The sequence below is a fragment of the Saimiri boliviensis genome, chromosome 1 (assembly GCF_048565385.1).
Source record: "Saimiri boliviensis isolate mSaiBol1 chromosome 1, mSaiBol1.pri, whole genome shotgun sequence".
In the NCBI taxonomy this organism is placed as follows: Eukaryota; Metazoa; Chordata; class Mammalia; order Primates; family Cebidae; genus Saimiri; species Saimiri boliviensis.
Window position 1 is genome coordinate 10,351,911 of NC_133449.1, and position 23,206 is coordinate 10,375,116.

The window sequence follows — 23,206 nt, forward strand, 5'->3', positions numbered from 1 at the left end:
GGATGGACACCTGTACTCCAGAGGCCGAAGCAAGAGAATTGCTTCAACCTGGGAGGCAGAGGCTGCAGTGACCTGAGATTGTGCCACTGTACTTCAGCCTGAGCAACAAAAACTCTGTCTCAAAAAAAAAAATGACAACTTAAAAAAATACAACTTCACACATATACTGAAAGATAATATATCCAAGTATTAATAGTAGTTATATTATTATCAAGAGGAAATAGGTGGTTTTTATTTTCATATACTTTGAAACCCACTTAGAATAGGAATATGCATACATTGTTGGCATAAACAAAAAAGCTGTTTTGCTTTCTTTAAAACACCATTTTATAAAATACAGAAAATGTCAAAGGGAAAATAATTTTTAATATTCTCCTGACTCTTCCTGGACTCAGAATAACATCGTCATCCACACATTTGCCCAAGCAATAACTGGGATGTCATCCTTGGTCCTTTGCTGTTCCTTATTCCCCACACTCATCAGTTTCAAGTCTATCTCACAGCCATAACAACACTTCCAATTCTATCCCCGTGGCCACAATCTTCATACAAGCCAGTTAAGGTGGCCTCACTGCAAGCGTCTTCAGGACAGTCCCTCCCCACCTCTCCACAACGAGGCTCTCCAGCCTCCATCTCCTCCTCTATTATGCAGACTTCGCAAGCCGCATTACACACTAAGAATGCTTTTCACCCTCCCACTAGCTGATTCTATCTATGGGGAAGGGATCTAGGATGGAAGGCATGGGGAGGCACTTGCCGTCCATGTTGCTGTATTGATCAAAATACAATAAGCACTTCTAAGAGGAAGCTGAAAGAGACCTTTCTCATGATGAGCAGGTTAGGGGCAAGCTGATTTATTCTGCCTCTCCTTACAATGTTCTCCAAAGGGTCAGAGACTGGGAGAAAACTATGTAGCACTGGTCCGAGGGAAGGCATTTCTTGTGATCTGTATAATCCTCAATCAATGAACATCTCTGAGACATGCCATTGGGGAATTCAAGGATGAATCATCTGAAAATACTGCTTACCAGATTAGGCTTCTCACAAATTATCCCAGAAACACAAAGAGCCACAACTACTACAAAGGGAGCCTGGCACAGGTGATGTAGGTGCCATCGTCTCTCCTGTGGGCTGCCACAGTCTGTGCTTGTTGTGTCTGTGGCGGCAAAAGTCATCTTTTCAGAACACAGATCTGATCCTATCACTCCCCTGCTTAGAACTCTGCCAGGACTCCCTGCCCCACCTCCCCACAGCTGGGTCACAAGACCCCTCCTAATCTGGCTTTCCACCTGTCCCCCAACTCGAATGCTGAGACATGGGAGGCACTCGCTCCCTCAGCTCTGTACCTACTGTTCCCTCTACTGTCAAGATCTTTCTCCCATCTGTCCAACCTGGGAAAGCCGACTGAAAAGGAAAATAAAAAATCCTTCTCCCGTTCGGCACCTCACTCTACCCCACCCCTTCACCCAGTCTACACAGCTATCCTCAGGTCCCTCCTTCAAAGCCTCTCCCTCTGGGAAGTTTTCTCTGAGTGCCAACCACACTTCTCATCAGCTCCCGGGCCCTCGGGGGTACAGGCGTCTCCTACGTGCTCCCGCAGTACCCTGGTAGCACTCCTCACACTGCATTGCAATTGCCTACCTTCTTGTTGGATTCCCAACAGTAACTCCTCACGGCGAATGGCCGTACCCTAGACACTGTAATACTGCCAGCATACAGCACAGTTCCTGACACACAGTTAATGCAGTCTGTAATATTTATTAACAAATGAATACAAGGAAAGATGAGTAAGTTGATAGGAATATGAACGCAGTATCTGTGAGAGTCCAGGGGAAAAGAAACAAATGGCAACTTAGGAAAACCAAAATGCTTCCTGTTTGAACAGGCTTCATTTCACTACAAACCAAATGAAATATCTCAAAAGTGCTTCCTGCTACACATCAGTATCCCGAAACCACACAGTTAACAGCAAGCAGCATGCTTTTTTTGGAAAATACATAGCTGAGCAATTTTAAAAGGACCATGGTAGACAGGAAGAATTTTCATACCTGGAGGCTGATAATGGTTACAGAGAGTTCACCTTCCTCAAATTCTGATCTTCAGTACCCCTCACTCGACCCTCTTCTCAAATCTCAGATAAAGGAGATGTCTGCTGTGTATAAAGTAACCTAATGCCAACTTTATACTATGTGCTTTTCTGTTTATGAGATCATATTTCCTTACGTTTCGTTTCTACTATAAACTTTAAGGGAAGGGTAGGGAGCTTCTGGCTATTTAAGAATTATTTAAGGAGAGGGGGAAAAGATGTTTTTTGCAAACTACATGCCATCCCTGATCAGGATGATCTATGATAATTTCTTTTATATGTAACTTATTTTTAAAAGAAACAAAGTACAGTGAGATGACTGGAAGAGTAAAAGATGTTTTAGAACTAGACCTCTGGATCGCTAATAGCTCAAAGTTTAAGATTCTGAAATACTTGGAAACAAAAAATAAATGTAAATCAGAAGAATAAATACTGATTTCTAATGTCTATTTTAACAGAGTATTAAACAGTTCCCATAAAAAAATGTAGGAGCATGAATTGACTGGCTCCAGAAAGCAAACTCAGCCTACAAGTGAGTCTACCGTGTCTAATGCACACAGCCACCTGCAGACCCAAGCTCTTCAACACGTCCAGTTGAAAAAGTGTCTTTGGTTGGGCACGGTGGCTCATGCCTGTAATCCCAGCATTTTGGGAGGCCCAGGTGGGAGGATCACTTGAAGTCAGGAGTTTGAGACCAGCCTGGCCAACAGAGCAAAACCCCATCTCGACTAAAAATATAAAAATTAGCCAGGTGTGGTGGCACGCACCTGTAATCCAGCTATAAGAGGCTGAAGTAGGAGAATCTCTTGAACCCAGGAGGCGGAGACTGCAGTGAGCCGAGGTTGCAGCATTGCACTCCAGCCTGGGTGACAGCCAGACTCCGTCTCAAAAAATTAAATAAGTAATAAAAAGTATCTTTGCTTGTCCTATTTCTTCTGAAACTCCTCTATGTATTACTTACCGGAATGTAATAGATGCCCATCTTGGGGGTTTCATTGGCCGTAAGAAGCATGCCTAAAAAGAAACACGATGAAAAAGGTCAATGCATGGGAAAAACAAAGTGCCCTTTTCTATTTGTTTTTCATTCTGAAATGCCTGAGGAATTTCTGTTAGTCAGTGAACAAAGTAAAGTATTTCCCACAAAATATCATAGCAAATTCCTAACTTCTGCATTAAACTGACTGCAAAACCAAGTGACTATATTTTGTTATAATCTATACCAGAAAGGCCGAGAGGGACCCAAAAGCCCCAACCACAGCATAGTCATTCCCTCACCAAGGATTCTAACAGACTGAACCAACAGGGTGGGTAATCACTGAGTCTCCCTGGGATTCAGACAGCGAAACTGAAGAAAGGGATAACTTTCTGGCATTCAATAAAGGATTCTCTATAACCCCAGGAGTAACCTATAAATACATTATTATTTGGTACTAAACTCCTTAGTATCAAAGCATTCAAACGTCTCAGTTTGTTCCCTTTTCTCTGCCATTTTTGCAACACACTCCTTCCCCAAGTGTTTTGAAGCAGCTCCAACACAGCAATAAGCAAATGCCAAAACTCCCTAGAACCCCTGCTCCCGACCGCGGCACTTTAAATAGAACTGAAACCAGAAAACCTTTGGCCAGTCCTTCATAGTAATCCAGGCACTTTCACATAGACTATCTCAGTGAGCATGCAACAACCCTCTAAATTAAGAAATATCATCAGCCCTATTTTATTGATCAGAAAAATAAAGCTGAAAGGGACTGATGTCCCAGTCATGAGTGAGGGGATGTTAAAACTAAAGTCAAACTCAAGAGCTCCTGTTTTTAAATAAAGACTTCTATAGATCAGCCAAACCATAATTCATTTTTAAAAATTTATTTGTAAGATACAAGAGGAATCCACAGAGGGAAGACATTTAGATGATCAGATCACATAATGATAAATTAATATACCAAATGTTAAGGGTAATGATTAAATTCTATTTTTAAAAATATTTTTTGCTGCCTTACTTTTGTTACACAAACGTTTGTAAACGTGATGATATTTGACTCTGTTACAGAAATGAAATGTTGAGTGAATTACCACTCAAGGAACTCAATGCTATCTTATCAAAACCACATCTTGCCCATAACAGGGCTAGTGTGGGCTACCCTTGAAATGGGACCAATAAGTCACCAAACACACACACACACACACACACACACACACACACACACACACACCATAAAAACATCTAAAAAGCACCTAATGAAGTCTAAAAAAGCAAGAATAATGTCTAAATTAAACCAAAACAAAATCAGTGCTGTTTTTCATAGCTTGTAACCCCTGTAGACTCTTCCATCTCAGCACTTTTTCTGGCCTTGCAAACAATGTTCTCCGAGGTCATGATAGACAGAAATAGCTTCTACTGATTGTGTTTTCTAGGTCTCTACTACAGCACTGCCGAAGAGTTCCAAGAGCTCTTGGACATCATTAAAGACGTTCTGGAGATAGAAGCCACATCTTTACAGCCAAAAGGAAGGTTCCTACTAAAGACCTCTCCTAAGCCTTCTCCGCTGGCTCAACCCTGAACACTCAACAGTGAACATTCCACAAGGAAATACACCACCATCTACCAAACCACAGAAAGGACTCTAATTTAATTACACAAAAAAAAGTCAGACTAGTCACAGCTAGGTTGTTTTCTAAAATGGAGGACGATCTTGAACAGCCACATACGGCTAATGACACAGGCAGGTCTACTACCACACTAACGTGAGGAGCTCCAGTCAGGGCCGAAAGCAATTATGAATGAGAAAAAGAACTTCACAAAGTCCGAAGAGTATCAGCAGCTTCTAACAAGCAAAAACAGAAAATAAACCAATGTAAAAAAGACTCTGTTCAGCAGAAATTAAGACGATCAAGGCAGGAGAAGAGAAGAGCATGAGCAGCACGCCAGGCATGTCACATCCTCTGCAAATTACCTCCCTTGCTCGGGGCCACCACATAGCTAGTAAGCAGAGCTGCTGACAGTCTACCAACTCCAAACCCCGTAACACAGGGGCTGACACTTCATCAACTAAGATAGAATGTAAAAACCTCTTACATGATCAAATAAGAAACCATTTTTAAAAAGTCAGTATAGGCCGGGCGCGGTGGCTCAAGCCTGTAATCCCAGCACTTTGGGAGGCCGAGGCGAGTGGATCACGAGGTCAAGAGATGGAGACCATCCTGGTCAACATGGTGAAACCCCGTCTCTACTAAACATACAAAAAATTAGCTGGGCATGGTGGCGCGTGCCTGTAATCCCAGCTACTAGGGAGGCTGAGACAGGAGAATTGCCTGAACCCAGGAGGCGGAGGTTGCGGTGAGCCGAGATCGCGCCATTGCACTCCAGCCTGGGTAACAAGAGCGAAACTCCATCTCAAAAAAAAAAAAAAAAAAAAAAGTCAGTATAACTACCACACGGCAACGAGAAATGTGTTTAACGTAATGTCAAACTAAAAAACAAAAGATAACCATAAGTACAGTGTGAGGACAACTTAAAACATATCACCACAGGATGAATATGATTTCACTACTGAAGACGGTAATAGTACTTGTGAAGACATTGTGGCATTGAGGACTTTTTTCCTTTAAATTTATTTTAATGTTGTTTATTATTGTTTCCAAATAAAACTACACATTTTTAAAGGAAAAAAAAAGCTATCAGCACCTAGAGTCAAAAGAACATATTTCCAATATGAACCAGTACCCTACAGTGTATAGTATACTGTATACACTGTATACTGTAATAATATAATCAAAGGGAATTTGACAAAATAGTGCCCCCCCAGAAACATGCACGAGTCAGTACTCATCTGCATGTGCTCCGGGGACTACGGGGCTCACTGAAGCTCACAACACAGAATCAGAGATAGTGCTCTACAACTGCTCCAAGTGTGTCCCCAGGTCCAGACTGCAAACTGTTACCAGCCAGGAAATACGTGCAGAAACTGAAAAGCATCACTCAGAAACCTACAATTAACACTGCAGTGACATGCAAATGTGTGATCGTTTTCCTAGTCAATCATTTGTATTGTATTTTACAGAATATCAATGTGCAGCAGATTAGAAACTTCAAAACAAAAAACCAAAATCCTAGTTCTTCATCAAACATGTTGGGAAGCGCTGCATGAAAACATATGGTATCCGTCACTGCCTTGAAAAGCTCAGAGGAGACAGGCTGTGCACACAGAACTGTGCCAAAGGGGACTGGCAGGGATGCTCCTGCCCTATATAGAACCTCAAATAAAAGTATGGGCCATTTGAGTTTACTATACGAGGCACCAAAGATACTTACAGATGACCCCAACAGTTTCCCATGTATTTAGAGGGCAAGGACAGGGAATAAAAGGCTCTTTCACCTTTACCAACAGAGACAGTCTCCAACAGCCCTGCAAGGCAGGTGAAAATGCTGAGGTTGGGTAATTTCCGCCACTATTAAAGCTTGAACTGGATCTTCCTTGAGCCCAGCGCCCACCTTCTTTTTTCTCTACCAGTGGTTCTGAAACCACTAATCCTGATTCCACAGGTCTGGAGTGGGACTCAGACACACGTAAGCTTTACAAGCTCCCCGTGTCATGAATCTGATGCACACCCAAGTCACAGAGCTGTGCTGTCTCTCCAAGCGCCTTGACCTGCATGGAGCAGCTGCTCACTGCACAGGTGCTGCACAGGTGGCCGGATGAGCAACAGCGAGGCAGGAAGGCAGAACCGTTTCCCAATATACTGAGCAGTCTCGGTATAAAAAAAAAAAAAATTACAAAACCATATCATGATTATGCTTCAATTACTCCAAAATGAGTAAGTGAAAAGAAAAGAGACAGTTTCAGCTTTTCTAAAATATGATTAAGCCCACAATGATTAAGCACAAGACATAAAGGGCAGAGCTGGAGAAAAAGGTGTGGGAAAGCAAGGAAAAGCAGAGCACATGAATCTGCCATACTCATAGCCGAGCCACAAAGAAGGGGCGTGTACTGGTCCTGCTCTGCTTGCTCTCTCATGAAATAAATGACGTGGCTACCTTTCCTACTCTTGATTAACCTCTTGGGAGTTATTAGATAGTAATGGTCACTCCTTTGTCCAAAACATCACGCTTAAAATCAACAGTTTGCAAGAAATCGTACTTTGTAATGAAGACATCACTTACCAATGGGATCAACCTTACATCTCTGATACTGCAATGATCTGCTGTGATACAATCTGACATGGAGACCCAGCAGCCTGCACATCACTCTTGCCCTAAATTTAATCTAAGCTTAATTAAGTTTTTAGACTTCTATTTTAGAAAAAATACAGGGTAGAGAATCAATTTAAACAACATCATGAGGGAAAAAAAAAATCACATAAATCAAGGATGAGGGATATTCTATGAGACCATTGGCCTGATCTTTGAAAAGTTAGTATCATGGAGAAGACAAGAAAAAGATGCAGGAGACTATTCTGGATTGAAAGAAACTAGAAATACAAAAGATATATAAAGATATACAAAGCTAAATGTAACACACAACTTCAATTATATCCTGGTTCAAAAACAAACCTAACTAAAAAAGGACGTTTCAGGAACAATTCGGAAAACCTGAAAGTGGACTGGATGTAAGATAATATTAGAAAAGGGCTGCCATTTTTATTAGGCACGATAAGGGACCTAATAAATTTCAATGAATTTCAGATCAATGCAATGCTCAGCGCAGGTGAGTGCCACCATGTCTGCAGCTGGTTTTCGAGTGATTCCACAAAGAAACCAGAACCACCACAGAAGCACATAGATAAATAAAGCAATTATGGTGAAGATCAACAATAACAAACATTGAGGAGAGGCTATAAAGATGTTTACTCTACCACTTTTTCAACTTTTCTGTATGTTTGAAATTTTTTTTTTTTGAGATGGAGTCAGCCCCCAGGCTGGAGTATAGCAGCATGATCTTGGCTCATTGCAACCTCTGCCTCCTGGGTTCAAGCAATTCTCCTGCCTAAGCCTCCTGAGTAGCTGGGATTACAGGTGTGCACCACCACGCTCGGCTAATTTTGTATTTTTAGTAGAGTCAGGGTTTCACCATGTTGGCCAGACTGGTCTCGAACTCCTGACCTAAAGTGATCTGCACACCTCGACCTCCCAAAGTGCTAGGATAACAGGCATGAGCCACCGCGCCTGGCCTGAAATTTTTCATAATTGAATACTGTGGATAAAGTGACCTTTTTTGTTTCTATTAGTAATATGGACTAGGGGTCAGCAAGTTGTCTCTGTAAAGGGCCAGGAAGTAAACACTTCAGGCTTTGCAGGCCACCTGGTCACTGTTAAAACTACCCACCTCTGCACAGTGCTGCAAAAGCCATATGGACAATGTCTAAACGAACAAGGACGGCTGCGTTCAAATCAAACTTTATGCTGAAAGACACTGAAATCTGGATTTCAGTCGCAAAAATTTGAATTTCCAAGCCATAAAATATTATTATTATTCTGGTTTTTTTCTTCCCCAATGATTTAAAAATGTAAAACCCATTCTTAACTCAAAGGCTGCAAATTACCAGGTGGAGGACTGGATTTGGCCTATAGGTCAGTTTACCAAATAGATTTTTTTAAATGCTACACATTAAGAATGTTTTCGGACCAAACTGTCAAACATTTCTTCATAAATATTACTTTAATAAGTAATTATTAAAATCACTGTGCTATAAATGCTTCTCTACTTAAAATGTTATAAACATAATTGTTTTTTAAGTCTTGCTTTGTCACCCAGGCTGGATCCATTTAGTTAGAGATCCCAGCTCACTGTAAACTCAAACTCCTGGGCTCAAGTGATCCTCCTGCTTCAGCTCTCCAAGTAGCCAGGACGACAGGCATGTGCCACTGGCTTCTGTGAATTTACTTTTTTTTTTTTTTTTTTTTTGAAAGAGAAAAAGAATAATAAAAAAAAGAATAAAGAAGAGGAAGAAAGAGAAAGCGGAAGAGGGAGAGAGAATGGGGATATTGCTTTGTTGCCCGGGCTAGAAAGCAGTCTAAATATGGGTATGCCTATAATTATCCTTAATAATGGAGACATGAAAGAAAATGAGGGAAGAGAGTAACAAACAAGGAGCCAACCAACATTTCGTTTAAACTTCTAAGTTGATATGATGTGGTACTGATAAGAGTGTATATTTTGTGTAAAGTGGAGAGTTCTATAAATGTTAATTACATTTACTTGTTCCAGATCTGAGTTCAAGTCCTGGATATCGTTGTTAATTTTCTGTCTCATTGATCTGTCTAATATTAATGTTGAAGTCTCCCACTATTATTGTGTGGGAGTCTAAGTCTCTTTATAAGTCTTGTAAGTCTGGGTATTCCTGTATTGGGTGCGTATATATTTAGGACCTTTAACTCTTCTTATTGTTGCATTGATTCTTTTATCATTATATAATGTCCTCCTTTGCTTCTTTTGATCTTTGTTGCTTTAAATACTATTTTATCAGAGGCAAAAATTGTAACTTCTGCTTTTTATTTATTTATTTTTGCTCTCCGGTTAGTTGGTAAGTCTCTCTCCATCCTTTGTTTTGAGTCTTTGTGTATCCTTGAATGTGAGATGGGTCTGGATGCAGCATACAGTTTTAGTTTTTTGTCCAAATTGGCTGTCCGTCTTTGAATTGGGGAATTTAGTCAACTTAAATTTAGAATTAATAATAATATATGTGAGTTTAATACTGCCATTTGCCCATTAGTTGATATAAATTCTTCATTATATTAATGTTCTTTACTTTTTGGTATTTTTTAGAAAGGCTGATACTGTTTGTTCCTTTCTATGTGTAGTGGTTCTTTCAGAAGCTCTTGTAAAGCAGGCCTGGTGGTGATGAATTCTCTGAGTGCTTGCTTGTTCACAAAAAACTTTATTTTTCCTTCACTTATGAAGCTTAGTTTGGCTGGATGTGAAATTCTTGGTTGAAAATTCTTTTCTTTAAGGATGTTGAATATTGGTCCCCACTCTCTTCTGGCTTGTAAGGTTTCTGCTGAGAGATCTGCTGTAAGTCTGATAGGCTTCCCTTTGTGGGTAACCTGACCTTTCTCTCTGGCTGCCCTTAGTATTTTCTCCTTCATTTCAACCCTGGTGAATCTGACGATTATGTGCCTTGGAGTTGCTCTTCTTGAGGAATATCTTTGTGGTGTTCTCTGTATTACCTGGAGTCGAATATCATCCTGCCTTACTAAGCTGGGAAAATTTCCCTGAATAATATCCTGAAGCATATTTTCCAGCTTGGATTCATTCTCTTCGTCACATTCAGGTACACCTATCAAGCGTAGATTAGGTCTTTTCACATAGTCCCATATTTCTTGGAGACTTTGCTCGTTCCTTTTTATCCTTTTTTCTCTAATCTTGTCTTCTAGTTTTATTTCATTGAGTTGGTCTTCGACCTCTGATATCCTTTCTTCTGCTTGATCAATTCGGCTGTTAAAACTTGTGCATACTTCACATAGTTCTCGTATTGTGTTTTTCAGCTCCATCAATTCACTTATTTTCCTCTCTAAATTGTGTATTCTTGTTGACATTTCGTCAAACCTTTTTTCAAAGTTCTTAGTTTCTTTAGATTGTGTTAGAACAAGTTCTTTTAATTCACAGAAGTTTCTTATTATCCACGTTTTGAAGCCTGCTTCTGTAATTGGAACACACTCGTTCTCCATCAAGCCTTGTTTCGTTGCTGATGAGGAACTGGGATCCCCTGCTGAGGGAGAGGCATTCTGATCTTGGGTATTCTCAGCCTTTTTTGACTGTTTTCTTCCCTTCGTTGTAGATTTATCCATCTGTGGTCTTTATAATTACCGTCTTTGTAATTGGGTTTCTGAGTGGACGTCCAACTTATTGATTCTCAGCGCCGAAATCTGAGCAACCCACTGCACCGACTAAATCAGCGGCGTTAAGATTGGTGGTGCTTTTCTGACTCTGCACCGAGAACCGACGCTCCGAGGCGCCGGCAAAACCGCCTCGCCGGTCACAAGAGTCGCGCTGGCGACCCGTGGGGCTCCTCCGCTGGGAATCTCCTGGTGCGTGAGCAACAAGAATTCATGTGAAGATGTGGCGTCCTCTCGTTCTTTGTGTTTTCACTGGGAGCTACAATCCCGAGCTGCTAGTGATCAGCCATCTTGGATCTCTCTCTGTGAATTTATTTTTATTTTTATTTTTATTTTTGAGACAGAGTTTCACTCTTGTCGCCCAGGCTGGAGTGCAATGGCATGTTCTCAGGTCACCGCAACCTTTGGCTCTAGGGTTAAAGTGATTCTCCTGCCTCAGCCTCCCTAGTAGCTGGGACTACAGGCGTGTGCCATTGCCTCCTCCTAATTTTTTTTTTTTCTTTTTTTAATTTTTAGTAGACACAGGGTCTTGCTATGTTGACAAGGCTGATCTTGAACTCCTGGTCTCAAGTGATCCTCCTGCTTCAGCTTCTCAAAGTTCTGGGATTATAGGCATGTGCCATGCACTAGGCCATAATAATCTTCATTAACTAAGTGTTCTAGGTGTTTTTCCCAGAGAGAAACACTTTTACATTTCATTAAAAAGCATGCTTGTTTTTCCATTTTTATGTTATTTTAAATGACAATGAAATCATTAAAAATTTTACTACAAGACCCAGAGAAGATCCCCGTGTGATGGTGTGCACCTATGGTCTGAGCTACTTAGGAGGCCTAGGCAGATCAGTTGAGCCCAGGGGTTCAAGGCTGCAGTGAGCTATCATTGTGCCACTACACTCCAGCTTAGGCGACAAAGTGAAACCCTGACTCTAAAAAAATAAAATCAGTATTCCAGAGATGTGTGGTTGAATTACCAACACCCTCTCAATCCATTTTAAGTGTCTTCCTTAGCAGTCACCTGGGTAACAACATTCCCTGCTAACATCAGTTTCCTTCTTCACCTTGTTCTTGTGATTCCAACAACTATCATCAGTGGTGGAATTTCAGAAATGGGTTCCTCAATAGTTTGAGATGAGCCTGAGGATTTCTCAGAGAGAGGTTTCTTTGCCAAGTAGTCATACCCTTTGTGGGTTAACAGATCTTTACACTCGTTAAAGGTGGGGGAGAGATGCACAAAAATTGACCTTAGAAATCAAGCTGACCCAAGAAGAGTGCAACCTCCAGCTCTGCCTCATGGAGAAGCTGGTTAGGCACAGCAGCCTGGGGAGGCCAACAGATTGGCACTTATTTCAGCAGATGTCTCCTTGGGCTTCTACGTTCTTGGTTACAATAGAAAAACTGAGGCAGCCTACCAGTTTCAATAATCCCTGCTCCACTGAGCCAGGCACAAGCACTATTAATGCCTTGTACCTTGCCAGCATCCTAAAGAGTTGAAGCTCTCCCAGTTTAAACCAACACTGTCCAATGGAAAGAGCTGAGAGCCAGCCACATGTGATTTAAAAATTTTTAGTTGCCACATTTAAAAAAGGGTAAAATTAATTTTAACGTCTAAAATATTTTCATACTTTTTTCATTAATGTCTAAAATATTTTACAAACTTTTTTTCATAGATTGTCTTTTAAATCCAATGTACATTTTATACTCACAGTAAATGTCAATGCCCGTGAGTGGCTACTGGCTACCAAACTGTACAGCCCAAGGTGAGAATCTCTTTCTCTCCCCACTCTCTGTGCCCTTCAAACTGTCACTCCCCACATCATGCTACCCCTGCTCGTCGCCCTTGGCCCAACTTCAGCTCAACCTGGTTTACACTTACCTACTTAGCCCAGACCCCAGTGTAGGTCATTTCAATACCCTAACTAGCACCCAGCATCCTCAGCTACAATCTATTCTTGAACTCACCAGAATTTCACTTTACTCTCATGATTATAATAAAATTCTCTCAACTATCACAGATGAAATGCAAGTTATAAGGTCTAGGGTTTCTCATCTTTCCTGGGAGAGCACTGTGTAATTAGAAACAGCATGGGGTCCAGAATCATGAAGGCTGGGTTCTAACTGAGGCTCTGCCACACACCAGCTGGGTGACCAAGCCTGAATAAATTACCCAATTTTTCTGACCCCTTAAGAGGTAAGGAAAAAAGAGACAGAAAGAAAGAAAAAAGAAAAAAAAAAGGCCATGGACCGCTGACTACACAGTTATGAAAGATTAAATGCTAAGTCTATATCACAGCATCCATCATCCAGATTGATAACAGCAGCATTCAACCAATCTTAGCTCTTTCCTTCCTGTCCCAACTTCTGTAATCCTCGCTAGCTGCTGAGCAATGCCCACTGAATCTCTCCCACACTTTAAAAACCGTGGGGCCTGGCACTGTCATGCTGTCCATTCCTGCCCAGTTTCTTAGCTGGCTCCTCCCCTTCATTCTCCCAAATGAACCAGCTCCTGCTCACATCTTATCTCACTCCTAGCTTTCCCTATCAGCAATCTCATTCATTCCTACCACTTCTGGGATAATCGCAAAACTTTCTATCTACAGACCTGCTTATCCTGGGACCACATTTTCTATGGGACACCAGACATGCCTCCCAAGTGCAAGTCTGCAGATCAGTTCAGAGCTTGATGCCTAAGAATCCAGTGGAAAGTATGTGAAAAATATATGTTTCTGAGGCTGGGCGTAGTGGCTCACGCCTGTAATACCAGCACTTTGGGAGGCCAGGCAGGCAGATCACCTGAGGTCAGGAGATGGAGACCAGCCTGGCTAACATGGTGAAACCCCGCCTCTTCTAAAAATACAAAAATTTGCTGGGTGTGGTGGCAGGTGCCTGTAATCCCACCTACTCAGGAGGCTGAGGCAGGAGAATTGCTTGAACCCAGGAGGTAGAGGTTGCAGTGAGCCAAGATCATGCTGCTGTACTCCAGCTTGGGCAACAAAAGCAAAACTCTGTCTCAGTAAATAAACAAATAAATTTAAATACACGTTTCTGGCTGGGCATAGTGGCTCACACCTGTAATCCCAGCATTTTGGGAAGTGGAGGCAGGTGGATCACTTGAGGTTAGGAATTCAAGACCAGCCTGGCCAACATGGCGAAATCCCATTTCTACTAAAAATACAGAAATTAGCCAGGTGTGGTGGTGGTGGGTGCCGGTATCCCATCTATTCGGGAGGCTGAAGCATGAGAATCGCTTGAACCCAGGAGGCAGAGGTTGCAATGAGTGGAGATTGTGCCACTGCACTCTAACCTGGCTGACAGAGCAAGTCTCTGTCTCAAAACAAACAAACAAAAACATGTTTCTGAGCCCTCGCCATGGACACTATGAGTCAGTACACCTAGGATAAGGTCAAGGAAGCTGTACCTTCAAAACCGTGCGGATGATTTTGATGGGCAGCCAGGTTTGAGACCCTCTACCAGATACTGCCACTGGCCCATCACCTCCTAATCCTCACACGTTAGAAAAAGGAGCCATCATCTTTCCAGACTTGCTCTCCTGTCTGTGTTCCCCATCTGAGCTCAGACTCTCAGTCACATCCAATCACTTGTGTTCAAAACCAGTCTACTGCACGGTGGGTAGACCTGCCTCTGAAAGCACAGTCAGAACAAGCCCTCTCTGGCTGCCATGTGGAGCCCAAGCCATTCAGCACATCAAGCCCAGCCCTCCACTACCTGCCACCCTCTGTCTCCCACTTCAGCCTTCCCAGAACCACCACAGCTCACGCACAAGACGCCCCTCCCCACCACGCTCATCCTTTCTGCTCGTCTTGCACTGCTCTCCCGTGGGAATCACCTCAGCCCCGCCAACTCCACCTAACCAAATCTCACTCGGCACTCCAGCTCAACCAAAGCAAAATCTCAATGCTCTGCTCTCGGAGATCAGGGAGAAAGCGCTCTCTCTCCAGCATGGTGTCAAAGTGCTCTTTGCACACAGGTCACAGGATTTCTCATGCTCTGTCTTACTTCCCTCTATCGGGATGATCTCGGTATATCTGTCCTCAGAAAAGGAACTTCTCTCATTTTTCTCCCATACTCCAAAATTCTTCACAAGTTTGCCTGGGATGCATTAAATTTTGAAATCAAACATGTAAACTGCTGAACAGCATACAACTTAGAATTTACAAAATCCAAGACTTCATGAGCCATCTCTGTATTATCAGGCAATCTAGCTTTCTCCAAATCTCTGCTCCCAATTTCCACCCACTATTACTAATCACATAAAAGAGCTAAAGAGCACACTAAAATAGCATTTCACCTGCCTCCTACCTTGTGCTGTGACCAGTTTCCACTGATAGCTGGGCGGGCTGAGCACTGAGTCACTCGGCATGCCATTTTCTGAATCATCCATACCACTTCCTGCTCTTAACTCCTCTAAGTAAGTTAAATATCAAAGAAGTGTGCTGACAAAGCCAAATTCTATCTTAAGAAATAAAATGGGTTTAAAGCCTGGAGAAGTCTAGCATTTATTTGCTTCACTGAATGTCCACTACAGAATGCATACCTGAGTTGGGGTAGAGACAAACATCATTAAGGTCATGCTCTGGCTCCAAGGAAGTAAATATTTTCCCCTAAAAATAGCAAGCAAAAATGAACTGTTAAAATTTAAAGAACAACTTTTGGCAGTGTCAAATAAACTGGAGATGTAACTCAACCATCTAGATCTATGTAAAGAGATAGCCTAATTCAAATACAAAATTCAAATTTAAAAAAATCAGAGAATTTATCTTATCAATTTATCAAAAATTCCCATTTTAGAGATGAAGAAATGGAGGCCTAGGGAGAAGTCACCTGCCCCACCGCCCCCCCCAAAAAAACTACAACATTTTAAAGATAATGTCAACATGGCAGGAAAAGATGAATTTTATGTATCAACTTAAAAAAAAAACCTCTCATAATCTGTGAAGTATACCCAGCTTAACTTGTATTGAAAGAAAAAGAGGATGGTCGGGCACAGTGGCTTGCACCTGTAATACCAGCACTTTGGGAGGCCGAGGCGTGTGGATTACCGAGGTCAGGAGTTCGAGGCCAGCCTGAACAACATGGTGAAACCCCACCTCTACTAAAAATACAAAAATTAGCCAGGCATACTGGCACGCAGTTGTAATCCCAGCTACCTGGGAGGCCGAGGCAAAAGAATCGCTTGAACCCAGGAGCGGAGGTTGTAGTCAGCCAAGACAGTGCCATTGCACTCCAGGCTGGGCAACAGAGTGGGACTCTGTCTCAAAAAAAAAAAAAGAAAGAAAGAAAGAAAGAAATCAGAGGAGAGAGATGACCAACATGGAGAATGGGTCGACAACGCAAGGCTTCCAGGAGGATCAAGGATCAAGTGAGACAATGGAGATAAAATACAAAATGAAATCCTACAAATACATAAGTTTTAGTTACCATGTAGTTAGGGCTAAACCATTTCCATTTTAAGTGTTGAGGGAAGAGGGTTCCATTTTTAAAAAATTAAGAGAAGGAAAGTAAAAGAAAAAGATGCTAAGGAGGTGGGTGTGGAAAAAGGTGATGAGAAAGATAAACAAGGTAAGCAAGTCAAGTAAAACCAAGTAATATGGGTGTTAGTCAAGAGGAAGTCTTTAGTCATAAGAAACAAAAAAAAAATGTCAAAATAAAATTTACTGTAGCAATTACAGTACAATGATTTCAAGAAGTGACGTTGAAAATTTCTGCCAGCTCTTGCATTTGTAACTCATTATGAGAAGTCTGACACTAGGATGGACTGAGTGCCCACGGCAAAAAAGAGCAGTGTTAGAGCACAGACGAGATGGTTTGTGCCCTATGAAGAACAGGGCCAAGTCCTAACTCAAGACTAACAGTGAAATTCACACAGCTACCTCCCGTTCTTCTCAAGTTCCCACTGAAACAGGAAGGAAAAAGGGGAAAAAGGAAGGAAGGGAAAAGGAAATTATAATAGCATGGAATAGCAATGACAAAAAGGTGTCAGAAGTTCTAATAATCCTGGAAACTATGCAGAAGTTAAAGGGAAACATCATGGAAACGATGCAGAAGTTAAAGGGTCTGGAAAGATTCGTCCAAATTGATAGCAGTCTTTACTTTAGGTTGGATGAAAGCCAGGTCAAGAATAAGTAACTTCTACTTTACCAGTTTTTTATGAATTTTTAAGAATAAAACCATATGCATTTATAGTATTAAAGATAAATATGGTTTTAATGTCAATTAGTTTGAATTGCCCGAAAAAGAGCAGAGAACGTTCTGGTCTAAGATCATGAATCTTCCTTAAAAAAGCCCTCAAAATCCTCCAAACTCAAAGCCAACGAAGAAGACAGTACAGACACTTCCCGGGCAATCATCAGGGTAATTCTTCCAAGAATTCAGAAAGACTGAAAGCCCAAAAAGTCACCAGAACCTATGAATTAGGTTAAGGCCTCAGAGATGTAGAACACACGCTGAGGACCACTCTGATCTCCAGGACAGATCCAGAGGAAAAAGGCAAGCCAACTAAGACCCATACTCTGGGAATTAACAAAATGAAATTTAAAAAACCATACGTAACAGCTCAGAAAGCCAGAGACTCAACAGGCAGCTGAACTATGAGGGTCTGTGTGCAGCATGTGTGCCTGAGCACAGCAGCCCCCACGGAAAAGACCGGCACCTGCATTCAGGCTCTTACTGCGGAGGCTGGCGGATCATCCACCCAACGTCATCACAAACAGGAATTTTTTTCAAGTGATCTATTTTTCCCATTTGATGAACTTTTTACTATTCTCTCAAAATACTTACGTTTTAAAATGAAAGAGGAAAAGAAGACAGATTAAAACCAGCAATATAAGATTTTGTTACATTTCAAATGACATTTAGAGCTGAGGAGAAGGAACATCAAAATATTCTTAAGAAATAGAGCTCTTAAGGCCAGGTGCAGTGGCTCATGCCTGTAATCTCAGCACTTTAGAAGGTCGAGGCAGTGGATCACTTGAGGCTAGGAGTTCAAGACCAGCCTGGCCAACAGGATGAAATGCTGTCTCTATTAAAAATACAAAAATTAGCCAGGCATGGTCCTGTAATCCCAGTTACTCTGAGGCTAAGGCACGAGAATTGCTTGAAACTGGCAGGCGGAAGTTACAATGAGCCGAGATCATGTCACTGCACTCCAGCCTAGGTGACATAGCAAGACTCTGTCTCAAAAAAGAAAAAGAAAAAAAAGGAAAAGTATGAATTTGAGATATATAATAATACCAACATGCATGGAAGGATAATTAGTAGCTCTTACACCTGGCCAGGTGTGGTGGCTTATGCTTGTAATCCCAGCACTTTGGGAGGCTGAGGCAGGTGGATCACAAGGTTAGGATTCAAAACCAGCCTGGCCAACATGATAAAACCCCGCCTCTACTGAAAATACAAAGAAAATTAGCTGGGCATAGTGGCAGGCACCTGTAATCCCAGCTATTGGGGAGGCTGAGGCAGGACAAATCACTTGAACCCAAGAAGAGGAGGTTGCAGTGAGCCAAGATTATGCCACTACACTCCAGCCCAGGGGACAGAGTGAGTCTCCATCTCAAAAAAAAAAAAAAAAAAAAAAAAATTTCTACATCTGTGAGAGACTCAATACGTAGGGGGTTTCTCAGGTCACAGATCAACTTTTTTAAACAACGATTTTCTCTCTACCTAATTTAACATCCGAAATGCATGCCAATTCTAGGTAATCAGTAAAATTTCTTAACCGGAAGAAAGCAATCATGAGTACCTTATCTAAATATGGATATTATCTATCTGAAAGTAACTGACCTCCCACTAAGTTCCCAAATGTATATTCAGTATCTTTTTCTCAATAACCCACATAACTCAAATAAGCAATGGAGAGGAAAGGATCATTCTAAACACCCGCAAATAGAGAAGCAACTGATTTCAACCAAAAATACATACGGAGTTCTTATTCCACATCTTGATAATTCGAGAGTCAGCAGACAAAATCAGATCCAATGAATCCTGGAAATGAACGGACTTAATGGGCAGCCCGTACTGGTGATCTTTAACTAGCAATGGCTTATCAGATCGAAGATCATATAATAAAACCTGAAAGAAAAAACAACTTATTTCTGTTTCAACTAACTAGACATTTTATCTTCAAAGGAAATATTTATAAGTGAGAATAATGGCAGCCATCTGCTTCATTACTTTGTTATGAACACAACGAACACGCTTACTCAAGGCGCTGAGATCTGAGATTCTAAAGTGAGCCGCCAGTACTCCGGAAAGATCTTTTAAATAACCCTTAGCATATACATTTTATGAATTCAACTCCAAGAGTAATTTTTAAGAGCTACTAAACATACTAAGAAAGGAACAAAAAATGAAACCCTGTAAGAATTTGTTTCATTTGTTCAACAATTACATACCGAGGGTCTAAGTACCAGGTAGTGTCATAGCAACAGATACAAACAAAACTTAGGAACAGTTCTAGTAGATTCACGACAGTTGGTGGTAGCAAGGCTATGACTTCTTGGGAGGAGGGCAAATCCCTTCAGACCCTTGTCATCAGAGGCAAGGAAGCCTGGGGAAGCTCCCCTAGGATTAAGTCCCAGGTGACAGATTCCCTCTTGCCCATGATGACAGAGCAAGAAAATCTTCCACGATAGGGTTTCAGACCTCTTGCAGGAGGCGAGTGTACAGGCTCTGCCTTGAAGGAAAGAAAGAAGTGCTCCTCAGACTGGCACTGCTAATGCACGTTCTGCTGACCACTCATGGCATCAGCTGTAGTTAATTATGCTATGTTTAAAAAAAAAATAGTTCCTTGAACATACAAATTTTGGAAATATGTATTAAACATATTTGCTGTCTGCAAGAATTCCTCAGAGCCTTCATTTAAAAAGTATTGAAATCCACTGTGAATCTTCAAGAGTAGAAGTCTGGCAAACTCCCAAGACTGACCACAGAATTATGTTCCACAGACTCTGAAAAATGCTGTTCCAAACCACTAATAAGAGAATACTTATGGCCAGGCCTGGTGGCTCACGCCTGCAATCCCCACGCTTTGTGATGCCAAGGTGGAGGGATCGCCTGAGCCAAGGAGTTCAAGACCAGCCCAGGCAACACGGTGAGACCCCGTCTCCACAAAAAATCAAAAAAATTAGCCAGGTGAGGTGGAGCAGGCCTAGCCCACTGTACCTCCAAGTCCACAGTACCACAGACTGACCAAGACAAGAGTAAAGATTTCTCAAGGTGCTAGAAGAATCCAGCGTTCTGGCATACCCTCTGCTCTGGCTAAAATAATATGGCCTCATTTTTTGTTCCTACAATACATTTCTCATGACACGTATACACACTACCAAAATAACCAACTTACATGTGAAATTTCCAGATTAAACATATTTACCTGCCCTGTGGATGTTCCAACTGCCATGGTCAAGGCGTCACTAAATTTCAAAGCAGAGATTGTTGGTAAACTGTTTATCCTGAAAAGCAAAATATTCATGCTTCGTGAATATATGGCCAAACCTCCTTCCAAGTAACAAGTTCATTATTCATTTTCACTTCAAATCTAATGCAGGAGAAACACATTTCTAGCCTTCTGTTTAAAAGGTAACTGCAACCTAGTAAGATGATTCACACCTGTAATCCCAGAACTTTGGGAGGCTGAGGTGGGAGGATTTCTTGAGGTCAGGAGTTCAAGACCAGCCTGGGCAGCACAGTGAGACACCATCTCTACAAAAAATTAAAAAAAAAAAAAAAAAAAAAAAAGCCAGTGTGGTGGCACACACCTGTTGTCCCAGTTACTTGGGTGGATGAAGCAAGAGACTGCTTGAGCATGGGAGGTCGAGGCTGCAGTGAACTGTGATCATTCCACTGTGCTCCAACCTGGACAACAGAGCAAGACCCTGTCTCTAAAATAATAAGCAAATGGTAATTGTACTCAAATTTTCATTATCAAAACAAAATTATACTTTATATACAAAATGTAATCTACTTCTTTCTTCCATTTTAATTAAGCCAGAATAAGGTATTTACTGAAACATCCCCTTTTATACTTAAGAAGTGATTTTGTTTGGACATGGGTATACCACTTTCACTTTAAAATTAGCCAAGCTCAGCTAAAATAAAAGACTAATCCTCAAATGGGGACCCTAGAGCCTCTGAAAGTATCAAAGACAGAGTGAATGCTATGGTCACAATTCTAGACCATGCTTCTCGCACACCAGCCATGCCTATCAGACCAAAAGCGATGATCTACAGTGAAAAGAGTGCTAGGCGAGGAGTCAGAAGTGGAAAATACTGCTATCAATCCTACCGTCCACATGCCCTTGGCCCAAAACCTACTAGGGTCCAGGCTGTTGGCTGTCGGCATCATCAGGTCTCTTCTGCCACCTAGAGGCTGAGCCTGTAACTGTGCTGAGGCATCTGTGGGAAACGAAGTCTCATATACACAGCAACTTTAGTCATTCGCTCTTCAAAATACATGTACAGTAATCATTTCTTTCAGTACAGTGATATATTTCTCTACTTATTCCTTTGTCATTTTCTTCATAAATTGTTTTTGGATATGGGATTTCACTCCCGTCACTCAGGCTGGAGTGCAGGGGTGGAGTATCTCGGCTCACTGCAACCTCCACCTCCTGGGTTCAAGGAATCCTCCTGCTTCAGCCTCCCGAGTAGCTGGGACTATAGGTGTGCATCACCACTTCCAGCTAAGTTTTGTATTTTTTGTAGAAATGGGTTTTCACCATGTTGCCCAGGCAGATACTGAACTCTTGACCTCAATTGATCCTCCTGCCTTGGCCTCCCAAAATGCTGGGGTTACAGGCATGAGCCACCACATCCAGCCAGCCCATATATGTTCGTATACGGTTTTACAATTTTTTTGTCTTTATGGGAATGTTTTTTCATTTATAATCTTCCTAACTGGATAGTGCTAATAAATAACAAGATCACTGATTTTTCACATTTTATAAACAATTTATTTATAACCAATTTATATTAGTTCTTCCAGATTTTCAGTTATTCTCCAGTTTCTCAGGCAGAGAAACTTACATCATCTGCAAATAATGACAGCCTGCTTCCTCTATCCAACATTTAAACTTACTGCTTTCTCATATTATAATGGCTCCACCTAGAAGTGACAGCTTCTAAGGTTTGCAGGTGCTGGGGGGGTCGGGGGGTGGGGTGGGGGGAGAAGCTAAGCATAAAACAAGTAAAATTACCTAAAACCAAATCAGAAAAAAAAACCCTAGTTTTAACATTTTGGTATACATCCAGCCTTCTTCCTATGACTATGCCTGTGTTCACTGTTTTTCTGATAACAATGTGGTAACACTCTACAGGCAATGGTATGGTTCACTTTTCCACTCACAGGCATATTTGGACTACCTTTCCCGAGTCATAAATATGCTTCTGCAACATAATTCTTAAAGGCTGAATAACATGTATGCCATTGATTAATTTTTTTCATCTGTAAAACAAATGCAATAACAGTGCCTATAGCAAAGGGCTGTCATATTAAATAAATTAATATATGTAAAGAACTTAGACCCAGTGTGGGAATTCACTCAGGGTAGTGGCAAAAATATTAAGGGAAAATAGTAGAAGAATATAGTCTCAAACTCTTTTGAAAGGCCTAAGGATTTTTTCATAGTTTCAGTAGAAGTTTTGGCTGAAGGTAGCCTAAATCCCCCTTACATTTAGTTAATAAGTAAAGCAAATAGCTAGGGCATGTGAGGAAGTTTACCTAAAAACCTGTTTACTCATGTGTTCTTAAAACTAACCTTGGAGCCAGATGGCCCTCTCAGGGGGAGGTTGACCAGAGATATTATCTACTAATGGTGTTCACTTTAGGCATCAGAACCTGTCCTTTAATCTTTCTACCTCTAGTGGTGTTGACTCAAGCCTTTGTCAATTAAACTTTACTAAATAAATGCAAGTCTCACTAGCTAGTGAGGGCCGGCAGTTGTAACTTTTACAGGACTCTCCAAGGTGCCTGTAAGCCACCTGGTCCCTCAGCCAAACTGGCAAAGCATAGTATGTCTGTCAGTGTACTTTATTCATCCGTTGCTGAGTCAGGGACTGCAAGACACACTCCCCACAGGTAGTGACCCCAACAGTCATGCCCAATGTGAGGTGACCCCGACAACCCAGTAACTAGCAAATAGAAAACACTACCAGTTAGCTATTATTTCTACTAGGCTTCATTTAATCAATATCCTCAGGCACTTTCTAAGACTTATTAGCAATGCTATGATGGATGCCCAGGCTGAGGAGAGGGAGCAAATGCATACTCTAGGCATGTGGGC

General features: G+C 41.5%; 1 protein-coding gene across 1 annotated transcript in view; it reads right to left on the reverse strand.

Annotated features, from left to right (window-relative positions):
* Window positions 1-23,206, reverse strand: part of NOL10 (nucleolar protein 10) — a 118,480-nt gene that overhangs the window by 61,974 nt on the left and 33,300 nt on the right. Inside the window, exons 10-13 of the mRNA XM_039460578.2 lie at window positions 20,299-20,377; window positions 18,849-18,998; window positions 15,466-15,532; window positions 3,048-3,100 (exon numbers count right to left, since the gene is read on the reverse strand). Of these exons, the coding sequence (XP_039316512.1) occupies window positions 3,048-3,100; window positions 15,466-15,532; window positions 18,849-18,998; window positions 20,299-20,377 (349 nt within the window). The remainder of the gene's footprint in view (window positions 1-3,047; window positions 3,101-15,465; window positions 15,533-18,848; window positions 18,999-20,298; window positions 20,378-23,206) is intronic.